This window comes from Liolophura sinensis, chromosome 10 (genome assembly GCF_032854445.1).
Source record: "Liolophura sinensis isolate JHLJ2023 chromosome 10, CUHK_Ljap_v2, whole genome shotgun sequence".
Taxonomy (NCBI): domain Eukaryota; kingdom Metazoa; phylum Mollusca; class Polyplacophora; order Chitonida; family Chitonidae; genus Liolophura; species Liolophura sinensis.
Window position 1 is genome coordinate 10263565 of NC_088304.1, and position 27032 is coordinate 10290596.

General features: G+C 39.7%; 1 protein-coding gene across 1 annotated transcript; it reads left to right on the top strand.

Annotated features, from left to right (window-relative positions):
* The first annotated feature begins 1740 nt into the window (after positions 1–1740).
* On the top strand, positions 1741–26866 carry LOC135476863 (synergin gamma-like). Its single transcript, XM_064757007.1, has 19 exons — positions 1741–1765; positions 2140–2267; positions 3079–3182; positions 3646–3833; positions 5272–5496; positions 5923–6114; positions 6722–6857; positions 7297–7459; positions 8538–8676; positions 9488–9670; positions 11190–11253; positions 12320–12417; positions 14073–14120; positions 19469–21106; positions 22560–22657; positions 23295–23445; positions 24648–24704; positions 25088–25179; positions 25322–26866. The coding sequence occupies exons 1-19, from the start codon at positions 1741–1743 to the stop codon at positions 25562–25564; spliced, it is 3972 nt and encodes a 1323-aa protein (XP_064613077.1). The 3' UTR covers positions 25565–26866.
* Positions 26867–27032: the final 166 nt, after the last annotated feature.

The following is a 27032-nucleotide window of genomic DNA, read 5'->3' on the forward strand; positions in this document are numbered from 1 at the left end:
TCTAAAGATGAAGCTGCTGTAACATTGTAGAGTGACGTCATTTCATTGAAGAGCCAACTTTTCGCTTTGAACATTCACTAACAAAAGGATCAACTTACGGTAGTCTTTTACATTTCTTGACTTAGCTGAGGTTGCTGTTTACATCACGTGGCAGATGGTATCACAAGGGCATGATGTCAGTACTTATGGTGTGTCATTGTCAAGCCATTGATGTGTCAGTGTTTCACTGTGAGCATCTAAGGAGAGGGTCAGTCAACTATTAACCATGTGCAGCAACCTCAGTCTTACGTAAACCCTTGTGTAATCTCAACAATAGGCCATACTGAAACCTTTGTTTGCTGCTAAACTGAAGTAATGAATGTCCAAATAAAATGGTAACAAATTTTCACTGTCAGGCGCCTTTACTTAAACTGTGAAACTAAAGGACAAACAGGAATTGTTTAAAGACGTGAATAGACAAGGTTCATCTACATATAGTTGCAAACATACAACACACGGATCGAGTGGCGCAGAAAAAAGAGTTACGATATGAAATACTCTCTTATGTGTAATATTCACCGAAGAAGCATATTCGTCATGTGATTTTTTTCAAATAAAAGTCATGCCTGCATCCACAACTGTCACTGGTAGGGGTACATGTATTTAAGCACCCACGAACTAGCTTGAATTTTCACATTATCTCATTTTGTTGAAAATATAACGCTTTCTTTTTTTTTATCCTAGACCCTGTTCCGCAACTACTGCAAACGGCTCAAGACTGAATACATGTACAATTTTTCTGCACAGAGATGGAACAAAATATCCTACAATACATTTGATGTCATTCATATTGTAACTATGTAACTGCGCTGCTAAAATCATAGTTACTTGTTTGCAACTACATATAATTTCCCATGAGAGGAAATAGATACAGAAAAAGTGCAGTTCAAGTTATCCAGACATATATAGCCTAACATGTAACAATATACCAGGTACTACTAGTTCTAGTTGCCATTTAGAGTGCCAGTATTTTGCTCAGTGTTAAAACCAGACTGTAACATTACATATATGGGCAGCATTTCATAAACAGTGCTGAAAATACTCTTTTTTTTCATCTTGAGTATGGCCTGCAATAAATGCACGTTCAGAAGACCTGAAAATCATACTTTTTCTTGTCTGTCAGCACTAAAGTTTTGATGATAAAAATTTAGTCAAACTTCTCAAAAAATCTCTGAATCAGTGAATCAGTGAGATAAAGCAAAATGTGTCACTCGAAAAAAAAAAACGCAATTGTACGTGAAATACAGTGGTTGAAAAGTTGTGAAGTAAACTGTTGCATCCGGGCTGGATTTTATTTTAAATGAATATATGTCGCTGTTTTATGGAATCATGGATTGTTGTCATCCAGGCAATAAAAATACACTCTAATTTAAGACCGTGCACAGTCATTTTGGCATTTTTGAAATTCGCACCAAAACAATGTCAATTTTGAGATGGATTATATCTATACAGCTACATGTATTATTATACTGTCAGCTCATTTTGAAACAGTAATTGATGATGTTGAAGTTCCAAGTTATGACACTGACAATACAAAACAGCTTTCATGTCTGGAAACTATTTTTAGAGACTCCTTTGAAGGCCATTATTTAATTGAATTTCATTTTCTTGTTTAACTGCAAATTAGGCCATTGTTTCTTTGTAGATAAGTCTTTTTTATCAACGGATTAAACAGATAATTTTTTTATTATTTTCAGAAACATGGGCCTCCCAGGATTCCAGCCGGGTAAGTTAATTTATGATGGCTTCAATATTGAAAGTGGAGAAAACATAAAAATAACAGGTGAACGAGTGCAAAAAGATAGTTGCTAATTTGATCTGTAATATTTTTTTTTTTTGATTTTTCCTTAAAGAGAAAAAGACACATCAAAATAAGTTTTGTACAGTGGGTTTTTGTGACCACCTCTTGGGTTCGTAAGAATTCCAGATTAGAAGTCGATTTACAGAGTTATGTTCGTCAGTACAAAATTGCTGTGGCCATTTGCATGGATGTCTGTTTCCACTTCTATTCTGAAAATAACTAAGGTTAAATTATATTTTGTCATTTAAAACCAATGAAAATAAAGCTAATAGTCGCTGTGTCTGTTTCGACTGTTCCAGGAGGGATGGATATGATGGCAGGGCGTTTTATGCAGCCAATGGGAGGATACCCTCCTGGTATGATGCCCCACGGGGCACAACTTCCAACAGCAGCTGCGCCCATGAGGCAACCCATGTACAACATGCAGGTAAGCACTTCATAATGTATTGGATAATATTAGCACTTCATTATGAAAAGCTAAATTTAGTCTAATTTAGCTAAATTTAATCTAACTTTATGTATACCTGGTTCAGTTTCAGATCAGGTGCACTTTTTATATCCAGTTTCCAATTTATAATTTTTTTCATTAAAAAATATGTAAAGTCATTAGTTCATGTGTGGCCCACCCAACTGGTATTAGATGTACTTTACTGCTCACGAAGGCCTCGGTGATAATAAGTGTCTGTTGATGCTTGTGTTGTCAGTTTCCATTATCTTTTATATCTGTTGCATATCAGTTGTGCATATCTATACATCACAGGTGGGAAAGTTTTATGATGCAGTAACTTGTAAAAGGTGGGTTGTTCACCACCTGTCAAAGATGGGTTGTTCACCTCCTGTGACTTGTAAAAGGTGGGTTGTTCACCACCCGTCAAAGATGGGTTGTTCACCTCCTGTGACTTGTCAAAGGTGGGTTGTTCACCTCCTGTGACTTGTAAAAGGTGGTTTATTCACCACCTGTCAAAGGTGGGTTGTTCACCTCCTGTGACTTGTCAAAGGTGGACTGTTCACCACCTGTGACTTGTCCAAGGTGGACTGTTCACCTCCTGTGAAAATGACTGCCATCAAATAAGTGAAATATGCTACATTATGGTACTGTAACAGCAATGAAGTGAGTAAATAAATAATTAAAAAATAAATCATTGTCAAACTGAAACTACGTGCCTTTGAACGAGCATAATGAAGCTGACTGATGTTGCCATCTGTTAGAAACCTGAAGCTTTTTTTTTTTTTCTCAGCCTGGTTTCATGCCTCGTATGCCCATGCCCATGATGACACGCCCACCCATCGCCCCACCTGCCTACTCCCCACAAATGGCACAGAACTTCCGAGCTAGGCACAGGTAAGAGGCTTGGTTGGATTTAGGGGAGATAAATCATTCTGTGAAATCTAGAACTCTGCCCGGTTTCTTCCCACCGTAATGCTGGCCGTCGTCGTATAAATGAAATAATCTTGAGTACTGCTAGTAATCATCGATCAAATAAATAACTTATTTGGTTAGATTGAGATCAGCACTTCAACTAAAGGCCACACCAATTTAAATGGTTGTTAAGAGAAGACTAAATCTTGTTTTCAATGTCAGAGGAGGTTATACACGTTCTGCGACTCTTGTCTCCAGTTACATTGATCTGGGTGTACTTGTATGCAGTTGGTCATACTCGCAAGATTTTGTCAAACTTTTCGACATAAGTGATTCTATGCAGGCTGACTTTGTCCAGTTGGACCCAGTTGCTTTTGATTTCAAGTCGTCCTACGGCCAGGTTTAAAGCAATGTGTATTGAATTTTCTTCCCCTCCACTCTCCAGAACCCCTGAAGAAATTCGAGAACAAGAGGACCAGTTACGCAAACAACGACAGTACCAAGAACAGCGAATGAAGCTGCAGAGCTTTGGTCGCGTCGGTCCTGCAGGGAGGTCAGAGGTCAATGCTGATCGTTTGATTGAGTCCATGTTCGGGAAAGCGGAAAGACCCAAACAGAAGCCTGTTGCATCCAGTTAGTAGTCAGCCTACTCTGCATAGGAGTGAATTTAGTCTGTGTTATGTCCCTTAACTGTACTCATCCACTGCAATATATAGACAAGACTCATTGAAAACTCAACACAGTCATATTTAAATCTCGCCCACTTTTGTGCAAAAAAAAAAAAAACAAAAAAAAAACTTTTGGCTGGAGTTTTAATGGTTAGGAAGACTTTTCAGAGCTTTTCAGTTTACATGTATGCCTTTGCTGACATTTTCAGAGTTTGCAATGAAGTTGATAATGGTGTCTTTGACTTTAAACTTTCATTATAAAATGAAAAAATTTATATCGTAAGTTATTTTAGTAAGACAGTGTCATTGGTGAAAAGTTATGAGAAATTTAATACACAAGGGCTAGTGAAAGTGACTGGATCCCAGTTAGTTTGAATATATTTGAGGATTTTATGTGAAAAATTGAAATTAAAGGGTACTCTGACAGCCGTGACTCCTTGAATGTAGATGCAGAATAGTTTATCGCAGTAGTTTTTTTGCTGAGGCAAATAGACTCTCCCCCCCCCCCCCACCCTAATTTTTTAATGAAGCAAAATAGTTTTCCTCAGCTGTTTTTTTTTTTATTGAGGTGAACTTCTGAATTGAGTGAGGCAGAACTGTAAATATGTTGTCTGGCCGGCCACATAGAAGCTCCATTATGACGTGACTGAAATATTTATCTAATTGATTGTTGCTTAACGCTACCCTCAAGTATGGCATTCAGTTTTAGGGGTGGAAGAAGTCAGGGTGACCGGTGAAAATGTTTGGTAATTTACTGACAGACTTTTCCGTGTGTGACAAACAATTATACGCACATTATATTTATGGGAGACTGTGCAAACGGTTATACAAGGTGACTGTATATTGTCACCAAGGCCCTCACACGCAGTGAGAGCAGAAAAATCTCTATGGCTAAGTTGGTTAGCGTGCTAGCGCAGTGTTTTGACCACGGAGCCTCTCATCAATGCAGGCACTATGAGTTCAAGTCCAGCTCATGCAGGCTTCCTCTCCAGCCGTATAGCAGCCTGCGGATGGTTGTGGGTTCCCCCGGGTGCTGCCCAGTTTCCACCCACCATAATGCTGGCCGCTGTCGTATAAGTGAAATATTCTTGAGTCTGGCATAAAACACCAAATAAATAAAGAAATATTTATGGAAGACTGTGCAAACGGTTGTACAAGCAGTGAGAGCAGAAAAATCTGAAACTTCCCTGCCCAAGCCCGGTTTTGAACCAGCACTTCAGTCTTCTAGCAAATTGAAAGACAAGTGCTTCTAACTTGGGATACAATATCATGTATAGTATCATATATCCCAGCTCTAACCACTGTGCCAGCTGCCCAAATGAATCAATTTTTCCAAAGTTCAGTGGTCTTCAAGAAAAAGAAATTTTGTGTATTTTCACACTTTCACCCTTGTTTTCAATCAGGTACATCCAATATGGCAGTGGATGATGATGGGTTTGGTGATTTTATGACAGCTCAACCTGCAGCGCAGCCCACAGCACAGAAGGCATCACTACCCAGCACAGCAGCCCAACCACCCGGAGTACAACCTTCAGGCTCGCACCCCACCCAGACACCACACCCAGCGGCCACAGCTCCACAGGCCAATGTCCCAGTCATGGAGAAGAAAGAACAGCGTCCAGAGAAAGGTAAACAGAAAGTGAAAGTCTTTTGATTTCCAGGGGAGATAACTGTAGCATGCATGAATAGAGGCAAAGTTGTGCGCCCATTATGGTTGTTCTTTGTAAACAAAACAGTGCAAATTTAACGTTTGCATTGCATCAGAATGTAAACTATCAGACAGTGTAAATATAGGCCACATGAGAGAGAACTGCTAGTAGCTGAAAGATGAAGAAATGCCCTGTGAATAGTCAGTGTGCACATTTCAAGGTATGACCTTACATCAGTGGAGTCAGCGTTCTGTCTGCTGTCAGTTTCTTGGTAATGTTTGGATTATCAAGACTCGTGTCAGTTTTACTATAAATGAGTGCTGGGTCAAGTCTTATAACAACGTGCAAAACACCAGTAGAATAGAGTAAATGATCAATTCTGTTGGGTTTTCTTCCCACTTTCAGATCTGATGTCCATGATGATGGAGTGCTCTGATCTCACAGCCCCTAAACAAGCCAAACACTTCCACCAGAAGAAGGCGATAAAGAGTATTGTCCCCACCCCCCACCACACCACAGCCCTCACGCACCAGCAGAGTCAGAAGTCAAGAAATTGGGGCGTTCCGGAAAACCTGGGCGGGCTCTTCCAGGGTCAAGGTATGGGTAAATATTACCAACATTGTGTGTACTACCCTAAATCACCATAAATTTTGTCCATGACTAACTTGTCCATTTTTCCTGATTCTGAGAGTTCTGTGGATTTTATAAAGATGTTTTGAGGTTTGCTTTGAACATTGGATGATATTCTACCGGGAAATTAAAAGTTTCAAGACCAAAAATAATATTTTGTGACATATATTTGCCTCTACAAATGCACCTTTTGTGGGCAAAATTAACGTCAGTTAGGGTATATGTATATCTTCCTAAGGACAAAACCTCAAAATACTTTTCTAAGATCAAAGGAACTCTCAGAATAAGGCAAAATGTGTTGTTAAGTTGAACTTAACAACACTAGGTTTTTTGCTCTGTATAAATCTATGAAATAGATTTAAAATCTATTAAATAGATGAAAAAGTTAATTATGTTGGATTCAGTATTATTCTTTTTAGCACTTATCTATTTGTTTAGTTTTATAGTTTAAACAATATTTTGTTTCAAAAGGAAACCCAGATCAGCAAATATGTGAATGTGAATTCAATGCTTCCCTCATTCTCAGATATGTTAAGATCGCCATCATATTAATTTCTGTTCTGGTTTTCTCCAGCACCCCCTGTGAAGGCCCCAAGTGGCGTAGCACCTTCTGAACAATCGGCTGCCCCAGCTGAAACTCCCCCACAATGGTGCCACACCCCTGACGCCCTGCCCCCACTCTACAGGCAGGTGGAGGAGGCTGTCACTGTGTAAGTAAACAGTGTAGACATATAAACAGTTACTCCCTAGAGGGAAGTGAAGATCCTTGTTTCTCATTCACTAGGAGATACGAGGTTCGAGTTCAAACCCTGCGTTGGACAGCAAATATTTAATTTGTCTCTACGTCTGTCTCTCTTTGGGTTGCATGTCTCATTTTTTGGCATATCAGGTTCAAAAAACCACTCCAATCCATGCATAAGTTTTGCATATTTAACTATTTCTTTGATTTTGATTGGTCATTGGTTTCTGCACAATAACTCCAAGTTTGGTGAAATTTGCTGCATTTTTATTTCGCGGCCTTTGACATTAGCTTAAAAACAACAGCTTGCTTTACACAGTTTTGACATTTTTAACAGTGACACAAATTCCTTCAATTAGCTTGTTTTTGTGTTCTTTTGTAACTCATTCTCTGTCCTCATATTGTTTCAGAGATGGTAAAATCTCCACAGAACGGCTGTATCCAATATTACTCCTGAGTGGGTTGAGCCGAGAAGGGCTCGGTCACATATGGGGATTGGCCAATCGCTCCACTCCCGGGCAACTCCAGCCCTCAGAACTTTATATGGTGTTGGCCATGATAGCTCTCGCACAGGTAAGTTAAAAGCAAAAGTGAAAGTCAGGCCTTTGTCTCATTATCAAGAGGTTTATCAGATACCTGGTTAGGTGTGTAGGTGTTCTCTGGGATCTGCCTCTTTTCTGCTTTCTTAAACCTAATCAAAACACCTAATTGAAATACTTTGTGAAATCATATGCATTATATGAAACATGTTACTCACCTATCAAATAGAGTGAAGATTGACTGTGTGGTTAAATTTTTTGTCTTTGAATAACAGTTTTACCAAGAAATGAGTTTAATCCCATTCTTTGACAAGGGTATTCATGATTCTCTTGCCCCTGTTGTTCTCGAGGACTTTTATAGCAAAAAACATTTTCAAAGCACAGCCTTGTGTGATCTTAAATCAAGTTTGCTTGGAACCTTTGTTTACCACGAGCATGATGTACAGGTATTGTCACAGACGGTTTGTCAGTAAATTGCCAGTGGTCAGTGGTTTACTCCAGAGACACTGGTTTCCAAAACTCATGAACTGTCCACCATCATTTAAAAATTCTGGAGTGTGATTTTAAACAGCAAACAAAAATAAATGAATGAATAAAATCCATTTGACTGATCGTTCTGCAATTAAAAGACATGAATTTGTGCTGATGTAAAACATCAATGTAAGATTTCATCTGACAGACATGTATGTATGTACTACTGACGTTAACAGACTGTAGAATAAACATTGAACTTCATAATTAAGTACCGGCCCCGATAGCACAGTTGGTAGAGCGTCTGCTTTGGGAGTGGTAGATTCAAGATCAATCCTGAGTCGAGTCACACCTAAAACCTTAAAAGAGGAAGTTGTAACTTCCTCCCTTGGCGTTCAGCATTAAGGGGATAGCTTACTTGTCTTTAGTAAGGCGTCTCAGTGAAAAGATAAAAGAGCGGTGGAAATCCATCTTGCAACAAGGAGGCACATTACATGCACTCTATGGATTCCTGTGTCGTCATAAAATTGTTAAGTATGACGTTATAACCCAAGCACTCACTTACTCATAATTAAGTAGCACACGTATTACTTAAAGCACATTACTTCTTGTTAGTGTTTGAGCTCTCTTGTGTTATACAGAACAACTACAACATTCCATCACTTGCCATCCTTGCTCAATGCCCCGCCCCTCCAATTCCATATTTGGGACCAAACAGTCAGGCCACACCCACGCCTCAACAACAACCTGTCAATCAACAAGCTCAGGCAGTATCACAAGGTAATGCAGTAACAGTTGAAAAATTTGTACAGTGGCACATTGTATCTTTGTGGACAAATCCATTTGAAGTGCTGTTCTCAGTTAATACCCTAAATGATCATAAATTTCATCCCTGACTAACTTGCCCTTTTTTCCTGATTCTGAGAGGTCTAGTGATTTTAGAAAGGTGTTTTGAGGGTTTCTTACAACATGGGATGATATTCTACTGGAAAATTGTTTCAGCACCAAAAGTAATATTTTGTGACATTTATTTGCCTCTAAAAATGCATTTTCGGGGGTGAAATTTTAGGTCATATAGGGTACCTTAATTAATATATTTTTCTGGAAATATTTACTGCTATTTTAGTGGTAGGAAAATTAAGTAATTAAGTAAGTCAACAAGCCAAAATCTTCAGCTAAAGAGAAAACCTAAGGCAGAATCAGGAGGCTTGGATATCGGGTAAAGAGGTGTGTTTTACTTCTTGCACCCCATTTGCCCTCTGGTCGCTGTGAGTTCAAGTCCAGCTCATGCTGGCTTCCTCGCCGGCCATTAGTGAGAAGGCCTGTCAGCACCCTGCAGATGATTGTGGGTTTCCCCCGGGCTCTGCCCGGTTTCCGTCCACCATAATGCTGGTCGTCGTATAAGTGAAATATTCTTGAGTACGGTGTAAAAACACCAATCAAATAAATAAATGAATCAAATCCATTGCCCTCCACCCATAAACTTGACCGGTGTCGTATAATGTATGACAAATTTTTTTTTTCTCTGATAAATAAATAAATGAGTGAATAAATCAATTACGTAAAATCTGTCTTCATGTTCTTTCTCAAGCACAAACAGTTCCAGTAACAAGTGGTGGTGTTAAGGCTGTCCCAGGAGCAGGTTCTACAGGTATACCAACCTCCAGATCAGGCCCAGCAGTTCTGCCATCTTCCACAGTTGCACCAGAGGTGGAGGCTGACAGGGCTGATATGGAGTTTACAGATTTTCAGCAAGGGCCTGCAACTCCTGCAGGTAAAACTTTTATATCTGCTTATGTGTATATTTCTGTTTTTATATGTTTATATTTTGTACCTTAAACTATTCTTTGTTAAAACTGATGAATGAAAAAGCATGCCAAAATTTTCCTTGTTTATCATGAATTTTTTTTTCAAATGTTATTAATATATAACATTATGATAAAATATCAGCATTTATATGTGTATGTCATTTATGGTCAGTTTTGGCCTTTGATGCTATACTAAGAAATTTTCACTTCTATAACTGCAGCCTGTTTTTTTTTAGTGGATAAAGCAGAATGTTAAGGCCCCATAATCCACAATTTCCTACTGAACTTTCCCACATTGTTGCAAGATAAGTGGTCTGCAGCAAATGTCAGACTGTGCAAAGAGCCCCATAGTCCACAATTTACTACTGAACTTTCCCACATTGTTGCAAGATAAGTGGTCTGCAGGAAATGTCAGACTGTGCAAACAGCCCTATAGTCCACAATTTACTACTGAACTTTCCCACATTGTTGCAAGATAACTGATCTTCAGCAAATGTCTGCCGTGGAAACAGCCTATAGTCCACAATTTCCTACTGAACTTTCCCACATTGTTGCAAGATAAGTGATCTGCAGGAAATGTCAGACTGTGCAAAGAGCCCCATAGTCCACAATTTCCTACTGAACTTTCCCACATTGTTGCAAGATAAGTGACCTGCAGGAAATGTCAGACTGTGCAAAGAGCCCCATAGTCCACAATTTCCTACTGAACTTTCCCACATTGTTGCAAGATAACTGATCTGCAAGAAATGTCAGACTGTGCAAACATGTGGCCATGACCCGCAACCATATTTGAAAATGGAAGTATAAAAAATATCACTGTTTTTGACCTAAAATTTTGATCACAACTATAAAAGTTGCTTAAGAGAGCTCTGTCAATCTTAGAAAGGTGTTTTGAAGTTTGTTTCGAAGGTTGGGGGGGGGGGGGAGATTATAGATGCGATGGAAAATGTGAGCTTCAGCGCCAAAATTAATATTTGATGATGTCTTATAAAATGCTTAAACTTTTAGGGCAAATGCAAGACGGGTAATACCTTGGTTTTATGAATTGTTATGTGATTTAATGTCATTGTTTTGTGAGATGGCCTAAGGCCCTAAAATACACAGAATTACATGCTGCCCGCCCGAGATTTTTTTTTTTTTTTTTTTTTTTTGATTGGTGTTTTACGCCGTACTCAAGAATATTTCACTTATACGACGGCGGCCAGCATTATGGTGGGTGGAAACCGGGCAGAGCCTGGGGGAAACCCACGACCATCCGCAGGTAGCTGACAGACCTTCCCACATACGGCCGGAGAGAAAGCCAGCATGAGCTGGACTTGAACTCACAACGACGGCATTGGTGAGAGACTCCTGGGTCATTACGCTGCGGTAGTGCGCTAACCAACTGAGCCACTGAGGCCCCCACCCGCCCGAGAAATTGGAGCGCTAACAAAGTACAGAACATGTAAATGTGTGGCAGGTAACTCTGATTTATTGTGGTTTTAGCTGATGACTTTGGGGACTTTAAGGCCGCGGAGCAAATCAAGGATAGCCCAGTGAGCAAACCCAGGTATGTTGCATGTGAACATGTACAGGTATTGTTAAAGTTTGCTCAGCATTCGATGGCCTCTCTGATAAATGCACTGGCTCACTGTGCCAGTGAAGTCGCATGTTTAAATCCATCTCTTGCTTTTAAGACTGTGGCTTTAAGTCGGGAGGTTTGTCCAGTGCAAGGGTTTCCTTCAGGCACTCTGGTTTTCTGCAGGCACTCTGGTTTCCTTCAGGCACTCTGGTTTCCTCCACCAGTAAAACTGACCATGCAACATGCAATAATTCCATAGGGTGTGCGACTTTTCGAACAAATGATGATAAATTTATTGTGTACCTGACCTGATTCCTTTTTGAACTTTTCGGGGCTTTGGTTTTTCCATTTTTTGTCTTCATTTTTTCAGATTTTGGACTTTGTACTTTGCACAAAAAATGGGACATATGTGTTTTATGAACACTCCACAGACTTTTTTCTAACTATATACAACTCTTGCTCATAATATCTTTTTTGTTGGGGGACAAATCCGCATACCATGTTATAATGAAACATGTATTATGAAGTGTGTCAGCTACTGATCATAGCCTGTCATTTGCATAATATAACCTGCCGGTGGTCGTGGTTTCCTCAAATTCTGGCAGCCTTTGTATAAGTGAAGTATTCCTGAGTACGGCCTAAAACACCAAATTAATAAATAAATTTACATAATATAGGAAGAGACACATTTGTGACATTGTTTACCAGTATATTTAAAAAAGAAAACACTTCTTAATATCTACATCTTTCTGCATGTATTTCAAATGCAGTTTCCAGCTTTCATTTTCATCAAGGGTATGGAGACTATATCTAATGCTAGACTAGATGAACTTTGCAATTGCAGTTGGACTAGAACAATAGAGAAATCGAGAATTTTTTCTCTTGTGCTGGTGCGTATATGTAATAATGAAAACCTCAGATCAGTTTTGCATGGAAAAAAAAAAAAAGATCAGTGTTACCCCCGAGTCTTGAAGACATTTTTGATATTCTGTATGTTGGCGAACAATGTGGCCATTGTCAGGAATGTGGTCCTACATGTACTGTTATGTTACAGGTCAGCTGTGCCGAGCCCGCTGAGATTGGAAGATAATCTAAGCCCTGAAGAACAACACTCTAATGTGACAAACTTCTTCTGCAGCGATGACTCCTCAAGTGAGTAGTGTACCTGCTCTGTCTGATAGAAGGATACCTGCTCTGTCTGATAGAAAGATACCTGCTCTGTCTGATAGAAGGATACTTGCTCTGTCTGATAGAAGGATACCTGCTCTGTCTGATAGAAGGATACCTTCTCTGTCTGATAGAATGATACCTGCTCTCTCTGATAGAAAGATACCTGCTCTGTCTGATAGAAGGATACCTGCTCTGTCTGATAGAAAGATACCTGCTCTGTCTGATAGAAGGATACTTGCTCTGTCTGATAGAAGGATACCTGCTCTGTCTGATAGAAGGATACTTGCTCTGTCTGATAGAAGGATACCTTCTCTGTCTGATAGAATGATACCTGCTCTGTCTGATAGAAGGATACCTGCTCTGTCTGATAGAAGGATACCTTCTCTGTCTGATAGAAGGATACCTGCTCTGTCTGATAGAAGGATACATGTATATGAAAACAGTGATATGTCAGCCATCTCAAAGGCTCAATTCACCAGATTACAGGTTCAGCAGTATTGCTCACTAGGCTTAGCAGACAATTTTGCTCATTGGCGCCTTTGTCTCATTGGGCTCAATAGCTCAGAGGGCTCTCTGCTTCAATGGGCTCTCTGATTCAGTGGGCTGTCTGGCTTGGAGGGCTCACTAACTGTGGGCTCTCTGGCTCAATGGACTCTTTGGCTCGGAGTTGCAAGGTGATCACTGCTTAAGACTAAAAGCACATTGCTCCTTGGTTGCCAGCAAATTAAGGTCATTTTCTGTTTATAACTAGGTGTAATGGTTTCTGCCATGCATCATCTTTACTGATGTGGCTCAAAACAGAAAGGTAATAATCATTTCAATACAGCATTGACTCCATCATTGTTCTACAATAATCAAAGCAAGACACTAGTAAGCCACTAGCTCACCTCCAGTGCACTAAGAACAGACTTACAGCATTCCACTACTTTTCACCTACATGTAGCCCTAGGCTTTATCAGTATTGGTATTCGGTTAATTGTGGTGGTTACCTGTAGCTAGCTAGAATATTTTTTTCAGTTTTACCACACTCATACCACAGCTGTACCAGAAGCAACCCTCTGGCAGGCTCGATGTTGGCCAACAGGTTGCCTTTAGAAAAATGTTAGTATAAGTGGTACTGTCTGCAGAAAATGAGAACATTAAATGTCAGGTTTTGGCTTAATTCAGCACATATATCGAATCGTTAGTTTTGTTCACCTCACTGAAGGCAAAGAAAATACTAACGAGAAGTATATTGTCTGATGAAAGACTGCTAAACACTGTCCAGGAAGACAGATTGATTTATATTTTTAGAATTTTTCAAATGAATGAAATTGAATTTGATTATGGCCGTTTTCTGACCATATCAAAAAATCACAAAATAAATCTATCTGATTTACAAGACATAGTTTAATGATCAGTTTCCCAAATGATCTGTCTGATGTATACTTCATGTTACTGCTTTCTTTGCCTTGAAAAAAGGGGAGTGACTTTTGAACTGACTCCCATACAGAATATGGCTTTGGATAACTTTAGATTCTATATCTTCATGCAAAAAAAAAAAGCATCTTTCTGTTTCAGCCTCTTTGTTTTTGTTTTCATTTTTTGTTTTTGTTTTCTGAAGTTTGATCTTGTTTTGCTCCTGCCCCTTATTTCAGGTGGCCAGTACACTACTCACTCAGTTCCAACTCTATCTAAAAAGAAAGGTATTTTCTTTTTGTCCTCCACATTTTTCTTCCCAATCCTGATACTGCTTGCTAGCCAAATGTGGGATTGGTGTGGTTATAGGTAGCCTTATACTCACTGTGCATGGGAGAGAACTTTTTAAATTGAATGATTGATTGTGGTAAAGGAATGGTTGTTTGTGAGGGAAAATAGGCTGCAACCTTGGTTGAGGAATGGTTGTTCTTAGAGAAAAATAGGTCTTTGTAGCCTTAGCAAGTTAAAAGTTGTTCATACATAAAAGTAGATGCTTGTAGATTTAGTCAAGAAAATGTTGTTCATAGAGGAAATAGGCTTTTAAACCCTTGGAAAGGAAATTGTTCATAGAGAATTACATGTTACGTAGCTCTTGTAACGGTTGGTAGAAGGCCTATTTACTCTTGGTAAAGGAAGTTTTGTTCAAACCTAAAATAGGACTATATGTATATAATCTTAGTAATGCAATCTATTCAGTGATGCCTGCTTCAATTTTTGGAGGTCTTATCCTTTAAAAGAAAAAATAGGCAAATAAATCCTTAGTAAAGGAATGGTTGTTCATAATGAAAAATAGACCTATGTAGCCTTTGTAAGGAAAAATAGGCAAATAAATCCATAGTAAAGGAGTGGTTGTTGATGGATGAATATGCACTGCAGTCATGGAATAGTTTTTCGTATAAATAGATAAGTATAGGCTGCAGCCAGAGTAAGAGAATAGCTTTTTTTTGTAGAAAAAGTGTCATCTTTGTCTTGATAAATGATTGAAACCTTAGAATTTTTAGAGAGTGGTTGTTTGCAGAGACCTGGGAAACTGGCCTGCATTTTTATGGTTTCAGGTTTTCACAGGTTAATATTTATAGATCTCTTGTGGAGCGATCAATAAAACGAATCTAGATGAGAGTGGTTTATAACACATAGATAAGCTAGTAGCCGGCTGGACATGCAGATGTAGTTTGTTTATTTTAAGTAAAGAGTGCATTAGGTGTTTATTTTAAGTAAAGAGTGCATTAGGTGTTTATTTTAAGTAAAGAGTGCATTACGTAATGAGTCACTCCAAGACAGCCATAGTCTGTGACGTAATGCAAATTTTTGTCTGCATCTATGCATTATCAGTACTTGTAGGACTCTCCATAGAATAACGGAGTTAACAATGCATGATTTTGAGAATGCTGATTTTCTGATAATCATTGATCAACAAAATGCATGCAGACTTTATTCCAAATGTAAATAGTACTAACCATTCCCTATATGGTGTGCATATTTGGTATGCATTTAACAATTATTTTGAATTTTAATCATTTTTTTTTTTTTTAAATCCACATTTCCTTTGCTGTGCCCCACCTTTCCCTCTTATTCATATTCTTTTCCAATTGAAGAAACCATTTTGAGCTGTCATTTAGTACTGTAAATTATAATGTAATGCGGCTGTATGAGGGAAGGTCTGACAGCAACCTGCGGATAGTTGTGGGTTTCAGAGCCCGGTTTCCTCCCACCATTATGCTAGCTGTCGTCGTATCAGTGATATATTCTTGAGCACGGCGTAAAACACCAATCAAATAAATATAACGTAATGCATACAGCTTTTCCTTCATTTAAGACTCACTTTGGACATCGTTTTGGTTTGTACTGCGAGCAAATCCGTGGATGGTTGAGGGTTTCCCACAAATTCGTACCTGGTTTCCTCACATTATAATGTAGGCAGCCATCATATAAGTCAGATATTCTTGAGTACACTGCAAAATACCAAATAAATAAATAAATAAATAAATTGTGCAGCGAACAGACATCTGTTTTTTTATATATTATTTACTACATGTATTTTAAGCCCGGTTTCCTTCACAGTCCAATAAACCTAACCATTGTTGTTCAAATGCAGCATCCTTAAGTAGAGCATAAAACACAACTTAAATAAATAATTCAGTGTTTAATATTTACATGTAAATAAAGACAGTCTCAGAATGTTTAAAGAGAGCATAGTTGGTCTTCCTCACAAAATCTCCTCTTTGTTTGGGGGCAGAGAGCTTACGTGATATCATTGCTGTTCTTTGTTTATTGTAAGACAAGTGTTAGATTTGTGACAACAAAGTGACTCCCCTTTGCTGTGAGGATTCAACGTTTTACTGCACAGTGGATTCAGTTATTGAAATTCTGAAATTTATTAGAATATAGGCAATAATGGTCAGTTGTCCAAAAACAATATTAATTGTCATCTGACTTCTATACACAGTTGAAATGTGTGTAAGAATATTGAAATTTTGGCAACAGTATGCTGAACATATGCTAGCTACATATTTCTTTTTCAGTTCAGTAGACCCACCATACATGTTGTATAAACCGGGGGCCTCTGTGGTTCAGTTGGTTAGCGCGCTAGTGGAGCGTAGTGACCCAGGAGCCTCTCACCAATGTGGTCGCTGTGAGTTCAAGTCCAGCTCATGCTGGCTTCCTCTCCGGCTGTTCATAGGAAGGTCAGCCAGCAACCTGCAGATGGTGGTGGGTTCCCCCAGGCTCTGCCTGGTTTCCTCACATCATAATGCTGGCCACTGTCATATAAGTGAAATATTTTTGAACATGGCGTAAAACACCGATCAAATAAATAAATAAACGTAGTATAAACCAATGGTGATGCCAGGTACAAGTACATTAGGTGCTTATTAGGAAATCTACAATCAAAGAAGATGCAGTAGTCCATGATCAGTGTCTTTTGTCCCTGGTGATCTGAGGGGGGGCCTCTGTGGCCTAGTGGTTAGTGTGCTCGTGCAGCACAATGAGACAGGAACCTCTCAACAATGCGGTCGCTGTAATTGCTCGCTCGCTCGTTCAAATCCAGTTCATGCTGGGGAGGGTCTGCTCACAACCTGCATATGGTCAGGGTTTTCTCCCACAGTAATGCAACTCCAATCAAATAAATAAATTGCTCACAGTTGATTGTGTAGAAAGATGTGGTTGAACTCTAGCATTTTTAATATTACACTTTTTATTATGTATCACCTCTGTATTTGATGGGATGGTATTGGTAATTTGAGAGGTCAGGGAATACATGGGCCTCTTGACCTGGGAATGTATACATTTGATGGTACACTATAGGAATCTATGTAGTCAGTGGAATAAGAACCAGTTACCTACCTTGTCCATACATAAGTGTACATTTGAGGTGTCACAGAAGCTATGCTCTTCAGGTTCCTTTTTCACAAAGCTTTTAGGGTATGGTACCCTAACTCTTCAACCTTTTCAACCACCTCTGCAACCAATATTTTGAAACATTCGGAGAAAACCATGAGGTGTAGAGAAATAATTTTTGTGAAGCTTAACTTCTTGAATGACATAAACAAATAATTTTAACATCATTTTCATAATAATAAGGGAGTTTAGAGATTGAACTCTTTTATCATTGAAGGTAGAAAAATTCCAACTGTATCATGTGATCTGTCAAAAATGTTAGGCAACTATTTTTCATCACATTCAACAGAACATGGGTGTCTGAAAAAAGTGTCATAAAAAGTAATTTAGAGTGGAGGAATGATAGAGAAGATTGAGAATCTGAATGTTTGTGAACTTGGGAAGTTCCTGAAGGAAAGAGGTGTCATGTGTGCCTCAGGAAAAGGGTGAGACAGGTGATCAGTAAATTGTCAACAAAGGTTGCCTAACATTTTTCACCATTCACGTGAGACAGTAGGGCTATTTTTACCTTAGATGACAAAAGAGTTTCAACTCGAATCTCCCCTACACTATGCATAAATTCCATTGAAAACAGTGCTTCATTGGTTGAAAAGGCTGAAGATTTTGAAATTTTATGGATTTGATGCTTATAATTAAGAGTTCAGTTTTAGGGTGATGTCTGAAATTGCTTTGTGAAAAGGGTCCTAGGCCTGGAAACCTATACATTTTATGACATAACTGTAAGAACCTATGCAGTCTGTCAGAATGGTATAGAAACCAGTCACGTGCATTCTAAATTTGTGAGGTTTTGGAATCTGTGCACTTGTCAGTGTGGGAAACTATGCATGTGTTTGTATAGGATCTCATACAGGGTTGACAGGGTTGTCCCTCATTTCTCATGTACGTATCCACAGTATCACAGCATGAGATTGGAAGCATGCTTTATGGTTGTGGGAAAATGCATGAAACTCCATGAGGTTTGGATGCAGTAAATTCTTAATATGAAATTCTTCTATTTCACTATTGGTTTAGTTCTAAATGCAGAAATATAAGGTTATAACTATTTGCTCTCTCAGTGGGGATTTACATATAGGGGTGAGTTGTGCTAGTATTTAGAACTTCATGGCTTCTGTTTTCTCGTACAGGCGGGTGTTTCTGGATACAGACTATACTGCTCAACCCACGGGATGCAGTATTAAGACCTGTCAATCTGCAAATCTGAATACATGTACTAAGAAAATTTTTAATTTGTTTTTGATTTTAGCTTTTTGTAGATTGAAACATGCATAAATGCACAAATGGGGGAATTTTTATGTAAACAATACAGTAGGGATTTGTGGTTTGTGACAAGTGTTTTGGAGTGTTTTGATTTATTGTCCTCCACGTGAAAAGTTTGTTTTTATTTTTTCTTAGGTTGCCTGTACAAAATCACATGTCCAGCTTATATCATACTACAAACATTGGCATCGGCAAAGTATCTTTGACAAATATTCTCAAATTAATTCCAGAGAAGTTCTCCAATAATCCACATGAATTTGGCGTGAATATTAAAGGATACATGAAACGCTTGAGTCTTATTTCTACTTACAGAGTTTAGGATGTGTCTTAACATGTAAAGTACGAAAAAAAGTTACGCGGCTTACTTGTTGGGATGTAAAAATGGCTTTAAACTACAGTTATACTAAGGCCTCAGTGGTGAGTCCGGAAATAAAGAAGCCTGCTGTGGTGACGTCAACAGTGATTGCTGTGAAAACAGGGCAAGAGAGCAAACTTGGAGTGCCGCATTCCCAGTTCATTAAGTCATTTCCAAATATGCCTGACATCTAACAGAAAATGTGCATAAAATAAATATTCCACAAGTACTTATACATGCACACAAAGAATTTTATTTCCAGTTTTTTTTATGCATGTTTATTTTTTTCATTTTTCTTAAAACCAAACTCTTAAAAGTTACCGTACCTTTTCATGTATCTTTTTAAGCTATGCTGGTGCCAGATCAGCTTGCTTACATCTGGGCAGTTCGTATTGCCATGTCCTTTTTTTTTTTCCATTTAAAGGGGAGTTGTAGGGAAAACTGTAGGGAAAACTAACTAATGAAGGGGTTATTTTGGTCTGTTCAGTGTTTTTTTTTTTTTTTTTTTTTTTTTTTTACAGTGTATACATGCTTATCAGCGCTTGCCATTTCCTATTTCTGATTCAGGTCCTACAACTCCAAACAGCCTGGATGACTACTTCTTTGATGACGGCAAATCTGGTGGAAGCAAAATAAGTGATTCTAGTCAGTTTTCTCACTCCGATCTCTCAGAGGGCGAAGACTTTAAAAACTTTGACATGTACGTGGAGCAATTCGCTGATCAGCCTTCGGTTTGCAACCAAGTTACCTCCCCTCGCAAAGCAAAGCAGTCACAAAGGCCAAATGGAGGGCTGGGTCACGTGACTAGGAGTGTTCCGCCAGTGAGGTTGTCGGGTGGGGCTTCCCCGTGGGGCAATGCTTCCACAGCGCCACACTCCGCCGTTTCTGTGACAAACCTGCCACAGGTGGCTCATTGTCCGCAGCCAGTTGATGATGATTTTGCCGATTTTCAAGAAGCCGCTCCCCCAAAGAGCCAGCCCTCGGAGTTGAACCTGATGGGGGATGAGAATTCAGAGGATAAGTATGCGGCGTTAAGGGGCTGGAGCGTCGACGAGGAGAAACCAGCGGAACCAAAATCTTTGCTCGATACGGACTCTTCACCAGTGATTGAACAAATAGCGCTCCCTGGAGGACCAGTGAATGTGACCGAACCACAGATTGAAACAGACACGGCAGAAGATGACTGGGCAGATTTTAAAGACTATTCTGAGTTTGCAACAACAACACCAGTAAGCTTCCCTCCATCTGGAACCGTTGCGATAGAGACCATTGTTCAGCCAATGAAAACTGATGATGGAGAGCCATACTTTCCTCCACCAATGAAAACTGCCCACACAAATTCCTCCTTCCCACCCATGGCCATGACAGATCTACCACCAAATGCGTTTGAACAACAAGATTTTCACCAGAAAAATGTGTTCGATGTTGGGCCTGGAAACGGGGCATTACCCTTTTTGGACACACAGACACCAACCGCTCCTACTAAAGCTGGGAAATCTCCTTCTCTCATCAAAGACAGTCCCATAGACAAAGAACTACAGGCTGTTGATTTCGACTCGTCGCGTGTACCACCCCCCATGGACTTTCAGGAGGATGCAGAAGACGAGTTTCGGGACTGTCATTTTGGGGATACCTCCCCTACTTTAGACCCTCACTCTCCTACATTTGAAACAAGTTTTAACCAGCAGCATTCCCTTAAGCCAACAACAACATCCACATCATCATCATTCTGTCCTACCCCAAAGGGACCAAGCTTGTTTTCCAAATCCGCCTTTAAACAGGACATCCAATCAACAGTCTACACATCAGACAGTGATAAATCTGACGTGCCAGGTCAACAAAAGGAGGACAGCCAATCTGTGTCAAGCCTAGAGCTAGGTTATGTATCGCAAAGAAACATTGGGCAGCGATTGGCAGAGCCAGACAGCCAATCAGTGAATAGTGGAGAATTTGGAGAGTTCGAGTCCGGAGGAGGGAAGACCAACAACCCGGAATCCAAATCTGTGGATAGTTTTGATATGCAGGATGAGACATTGGGATACGGTCAAGGTCATGACTTAAAGGTCAATCCTGAGTCCAAGTCCCTGGACAGCCTGGATCTCAAGAAAGTGGACAGCCGTGAGTGGTCCCCAGACGAAGGGGAAGATGCGAATGCACCGCAGACAATGCCCCAAGGGGAGGTAACTCAGTCAAGACAGGAAACAGGTATGGGGAGTTCTTGGATGCAGGCCGTGAAATTTAGTTTTGAAATTAAGGGCACTGTAAGATTAGGGAAGTTTTTAATTTTAGTGAATGTTAAATTTTGATAATCCTGTACCCCTGGAAGGGTATCGATGTTTGACTGGCAGATTGTTGCAGGGAGCATGATTTGGATCTTGAAGGTTTCTTCTTTTCTTTCTTGGTTTGTCTGTGGTTTTACCTGGGCTTTCACCCCAAATCTCATTAATAATCTATTAATTTGGTGAATTATCAGAGTCGTTGACCCTATTGAAGTCTTTCAGTAATTTTCACCGTGCACAGTATTTTATCTACAATTTCAGTCCATAAGCACCAGATATCTGAATAATGATCTTATTTATACCGGTATGTAAGTGAAATGCTATGATTTCCTTCATTGATAAAAGTGTTATTCATGTGACATACCACTTTTGTTATTACATTTTGATATCTCACACCTGGATGCCATGATGTCAAACAAAGAAACATTTTGTTTTATGATGTTCCAATCTGACCTCAGCATTACAAGTTTAATCAACTTTAAAGCCGGGCCTAGATCAACCTCGTGACTGAGAGCAGCTGGGTTTTTGGTGATTGAAAGCAACTAGGATCAACTGGAAGCAACTGGGAGCATTCGATCGAATGCTGGGTTTAGTTGATCTACAAGCTCTTGTGATAACCAGCAACTGCTGACAACAACAACCAACAACCAGTTGCTCGGAGCTGAATGTGTTCTACTTTTCTGCGACTCAAAGCATCCAGTTTTACCCAGTTTCGTTGATGAACTCTTCCTTGCATCCAATTGGTCACAGTTGCTCCCAGTGATACATCACACGATGCACTGCATGCATAAGTTACACAATTTAAATGGCGACCACAAAGTGGACCAGTGAGGCGGAAAATATACTCATCAATTTGTGGAGGCTTAGCCCGTGTTTGTACAACACCTCTTGCAAGGCACAGATGTAAGATGAGGGAGAGGGCCATAATCAGAACACATCGTTAACTTTGTCTATCCCTCTCACTGAAGGATAATAAAAGCACAAGAAAAAAGACTTTATATCCATTACATTCACGCATCATGTACAAGGGCCCCGCCATGACGAACAAGTCATGTTGCTGAGTATCAGCTCACATTTGCAGACAGTGGTAGCCAACCTGCATGCACCGGAACTGAATCTTATCAGACACCTCCAGGCGCTCACAAATATCAGGGTTTGTCAAAAAAAAGGCAAAAAACACATAAGTTTTGCATGTAGGTAGACTGTGTTGAGTTGTACCCAGTTACTTACAATTGCAAGTCCGCCTACGCCCTGCTGTACATTCCAACATTACACAACAAAATACTACACCATACAGGACTTAATGAACTCAAGTGATGTTTATGGTATTCAACCTTCATTGTGTAATGTCCTCTTTATCTTTCGTCTTGTATTGCCAGACTTGTCCCAGCTGCCAGTCAGTGCTCAGACCCTGCTCCAGAATGGGACCCTGCCGGCTTTAGGGGACCGCTACTCAGGAGTCATACAGGATGTCCAGGTATGTGGTGTGGAGTATGGTCTGGTTGTCTCCCCTGTGTTACCTCAATTCATTTATTTATTTGATCGGGATTTACACTGTACTGAAGGATATTTCACGTATACGACAGCGACCAACATTATGGTGGGAGGAAACCAGGCAGAGCCCAGTGTAAACTCAAGACCATCTGTAGGTGGCTGGTTGACCTTCCCACGTATAGCTGGCGAGGAAGCCAGCATGAGCTGGACTTGAACTCACAGCAAGCGCATTGGTGAGAGACTCCTGGGTCATTGCGCAGTGCTGGCGTGCTAACCACATCAGCCACAGAAGCCCCTGTGTTTCCTCAAAGGACGCTGCTTGGAAAGGTACACTGAACAAAAAATGAACGCCCAAACCAAAACTGCTATGTTAAAATGTGAAAATGTGTATGTTTCGTGAAATATTCTCACAAAAATAATTTTGTTTGTATACTGATTGATTTGTTTTCCTCAGATGACCCAATTTCAAATGACTGCTACCAGTCAGTTTACTCACAGGTTGAGTTATTCATGTTGAGTGACATGAAGGATGACCGTGTCATCCATGCACCTCCATCATGTGTTGTTTAGGTACAGATTTGAGTAGTTTGCTTAATGACTGACATTTTTTTTCCCGGCAGGGAAGTGATCGCCATGTGTTTGAGTGGGAGAGATGTTTAGAAAGCGCTAGTCACATGATCAGTAATGCAAATGCGGTGTTCAACTCTATCAGTAGTTCAGCAGTGTGCAGCGAGATCATCCAGTGTGGACCAGGCACGGATTATCTTGTGGGTAAGACATCACCTCCGAAAATCAAACAGTCTGCCGTGCTCAGTATTCCAGGACAGTTATACTAAACCGGCCCCGCTAGCACAGTTGGTGGAGCGTCCGCTACAGGAGCAGGTCAATCCTGGCTCAAGTCACACGTAAGACTTTAAAAGACGAAGTTGTAACTTCCTCGCTTGGCGTTCAGTGTGAAGGGGATAGTACAAGGACTGGTTGACTCGTATCAGTATAATGGCTCTGGCAGGACAGCTTACTTTGCTTTTGGTGAGGCGTCTCAAGTGAAGCAGCTCTAGATGAAAGAGCAGTGGAAATCCATCTTGCAACAAGGCGGCACATTACATGCATTCTAAATCATCATCAAATTTTTAAGTACGATGTTAATTCCCAAGAAGTCACTCCCTCACAGATTCGCATTAGCTGCAAAATTCCACATAAATGACCGCATAGTGTTTGTATCATCTTGTGCATGAGGCCCCTCATTATAAAGCGAAGGCCTTCATTATAAAGTGAAGGCCCTCATTATAAAGTGAAGGTCCCTTGCAAAGATAACGTGTCATCAACTTTTGACGAACAGAAATACAGACAGATGGACACAGTGACTTCCAGAGCTGATTGCTGCAGCTAAACATTTTGTTCAGCTGTGTGGAACGTTACAATGGTTCATACACCTGTTCTGCCAATATAATGCAGATCACATTCTTCCTTCTGCAATTCTTCAACCTTTTTGCGTGTTTGCAAGGTGTTCAAGCATACTCTGAAGGCATTATTGTGTGTTGACTAACAAAATTATACTTTTTGTGAAACCCTGAAACTGGCCAATCCAACCAATGTAGTTTTCCAAAGTCAAATTACAAATGTGCATAAATTGCACCGAAACTGCGCTTTCATTTGCGAAAACGTTGAGGAATTGGGGTAATCGCAAACTTTCTGTAGTAGTCACCTACATCTTCATATTCCTTTATAGTGCTACAGAACCTTTCATGTATCCTGGAATGTAGTGACAATCCCCAGAAAATCTTTTATGTATGTTCTTGAGCTTAAATAGACAAATTTAAAGTAACTTTCGTGATATTATGTATGTTGTATACAGTACAGTTTGAGTTAGGAGCAGGAAAGTGTGATTGAAAAGAAGACTTTAACACTAGTGTTCCAGGTCTGAAATCTGAAAAGTCTGTTGTACAAGCATAAAAATTGTTTTTCATTTTCAGGAATTGTTGAGATTTATCGTGTAGTTTGTCGGATATCATTGGCCATGAAGACAGCAGGTAAGGTGGTTTGGGGGAGTTTATACATCACCTTTTTTTATCTGTTTGGCCCATGTCTTTTGTGGGGGGGGGGGGGATGTGGTGTATATATTTTTCATATATTTGATTCATGATTAGGTGATGAACTAAAGAAATTAAAAGCATAAAATGTCCATCCTGGTGTAAAACTTGTCTTATTTTTTTCCTGCATTATTGTTGTTCTGTCATTGCTACCTATAATCTTTATTTTACACAATCTTACAGTACATTTTTGGATATTCTTTGGGTGTACATTTTTCATCTCTTTGATTCAGTGTATTGGTTATATGTTTCTTATCTGTTTTATGCTTGGTTTGTTAGTATTTTTTCATCTGTTCAAATCACCTTTTACACTGTTTTCACAGGTATTTCCTCAGATAAACTGACGACTGAACTGAAATCCATTAACCTTGGATGGACCAACCTGACAGCGTTCATCGCCACTAGTCCCATCATGGTGAGTAGTACTCAATGAGATCAAAACCCTGGCAGTGTTAGCACATGACATCATTGCTGTACTAAGCCATATGAGAAATCTTTCTCACCCAAAATGTACAAAAAACTCCAAGGTTTAACATGTGTTTTCTGTTTTTCTCCAGCCTGATCCATCTTCCCTGGATTATCGAATCGCCATTCTCAAATCAGATGATACAGCGTCGCAGCTGCGTGCCTGTGGCGTCTGTCTTCTCAACATGGACTCCCGGAGCAAGGCCTTTAATGAGGACAAAGAGGGGTCAAAGTTGACATACGGGGGACGTCAGTACCACACCACTTGTGCTAACTTCTGGGTTAATTGCGTCAGCCCTATGCTCCCAGCATTAAGACTACCGGATCTTTTGTAGCTGCACTTTTATCCAGTGAATATTTATTAATGGCAGAGAAATAACATTTTAATTATCAAATTATCGACTTACGCAGTAAGATATTCTATCTATTTATTTTTCATTCCAGCGGTAATGTGCTGTTGTTGTTAAATTATTGTTGTTATAAGTAGGTCTGTGTTGGTACAGAAGTACTGTAAGAGCATTTCCTTAGCTGGCCCAGTTTTGTGAAACTTTCAAATTTTTTTTTTTTATACTAAAGCATTGTTTGACTTCTTCTTGGAACACTGCATGTTGGACAAACAAAAAGACACAGGCTAAAGCAATTAACTGAACTTAGGAAGTTTGTGAAAACTGGCCCTAATACTTGTTTATAGTGTCATACTGTAAGACTTGGGTGGCTTTTTAGCGTTTTCATGATATTTGGGAATTGTCCACCATTTTCGCTGAAGGATAATATCCCACTGATTATGAAGATAAGGAAGGCTTAGAATGCCTATGTTCCTGAATTTCTCACTGATGACTAAACAAAAAGGTTTAGAATGCATAATTTGCTAAATTTCTGATTTCCAATTAACTGAAGGCTAAAAATGCATAAAACCCAAATTTTCAATTAACTGAGGCTCTGAGAGCTCAGCCGCCCAAATTTCTCATGGATTTTTAATTAGCTGAATTTTAGAATGTCAGGATGTGTAAATGTTTCGCTGATTATCAATTACCCGATGGTTTAGAATTCTTAGATGCCCAAATTACTCACTGATTTTCAGTTAGAGGAAGACTCAAAATGCTTACATATCCAAATTTCTCACAGACTTCAGTTAGCTAAATAGAAAAAATATGCTGGAAAAAAATTTTACATTCTTGCTAGAGGTAATAACATGGGTTTGAAAAGGACTTACTCATCTTTATTGGCCCTTAGAGGATACATGAAAAGGAATTATAAAACAAAGATTGTTTCTGTTGCAAATGAAGAAAAGGGTGCTCCAGAATTTTTGCTAAAAAAATTCCTTTTTTTTGTACCCCTTTATATTATGCAAATTTTTTTCGTCAACAGTTGGATTTTTTCTGAAATTACACCTTCGTTGATCTTGCTCGGAACTCGGTGACCCCCCACCCCGAAGTGCCCCAAGCCAGGCGAACTGTGTCGCTACAATGTTGATAACGTGACATGTACACAGATACTGCATAGCTTCTGCGGGCCAGCTTAGCACCCCCTACAAGCCCCTACACCCACCCCCCATTCGGTCTGTTCCCCACACCTCCGCCCCCATTCGGCCTGTTCCCCACACCTCCGCCCCCATTCGCCCTGTTCCCCACACCCCCGCCCCCATTCGGCCAAACCTGTTTGGTCTTTCCCCTTCAGAGTTCTTTTTAAACAGGGATCATAGTTGAAGTCACGGCTGCATGTTACTTAATTTTCGGACTGACCCCTGGGGCCTTAAGAACTGTACTTGAAAATTTTTTTTGTAGTGTTATATTTTTTTTACAC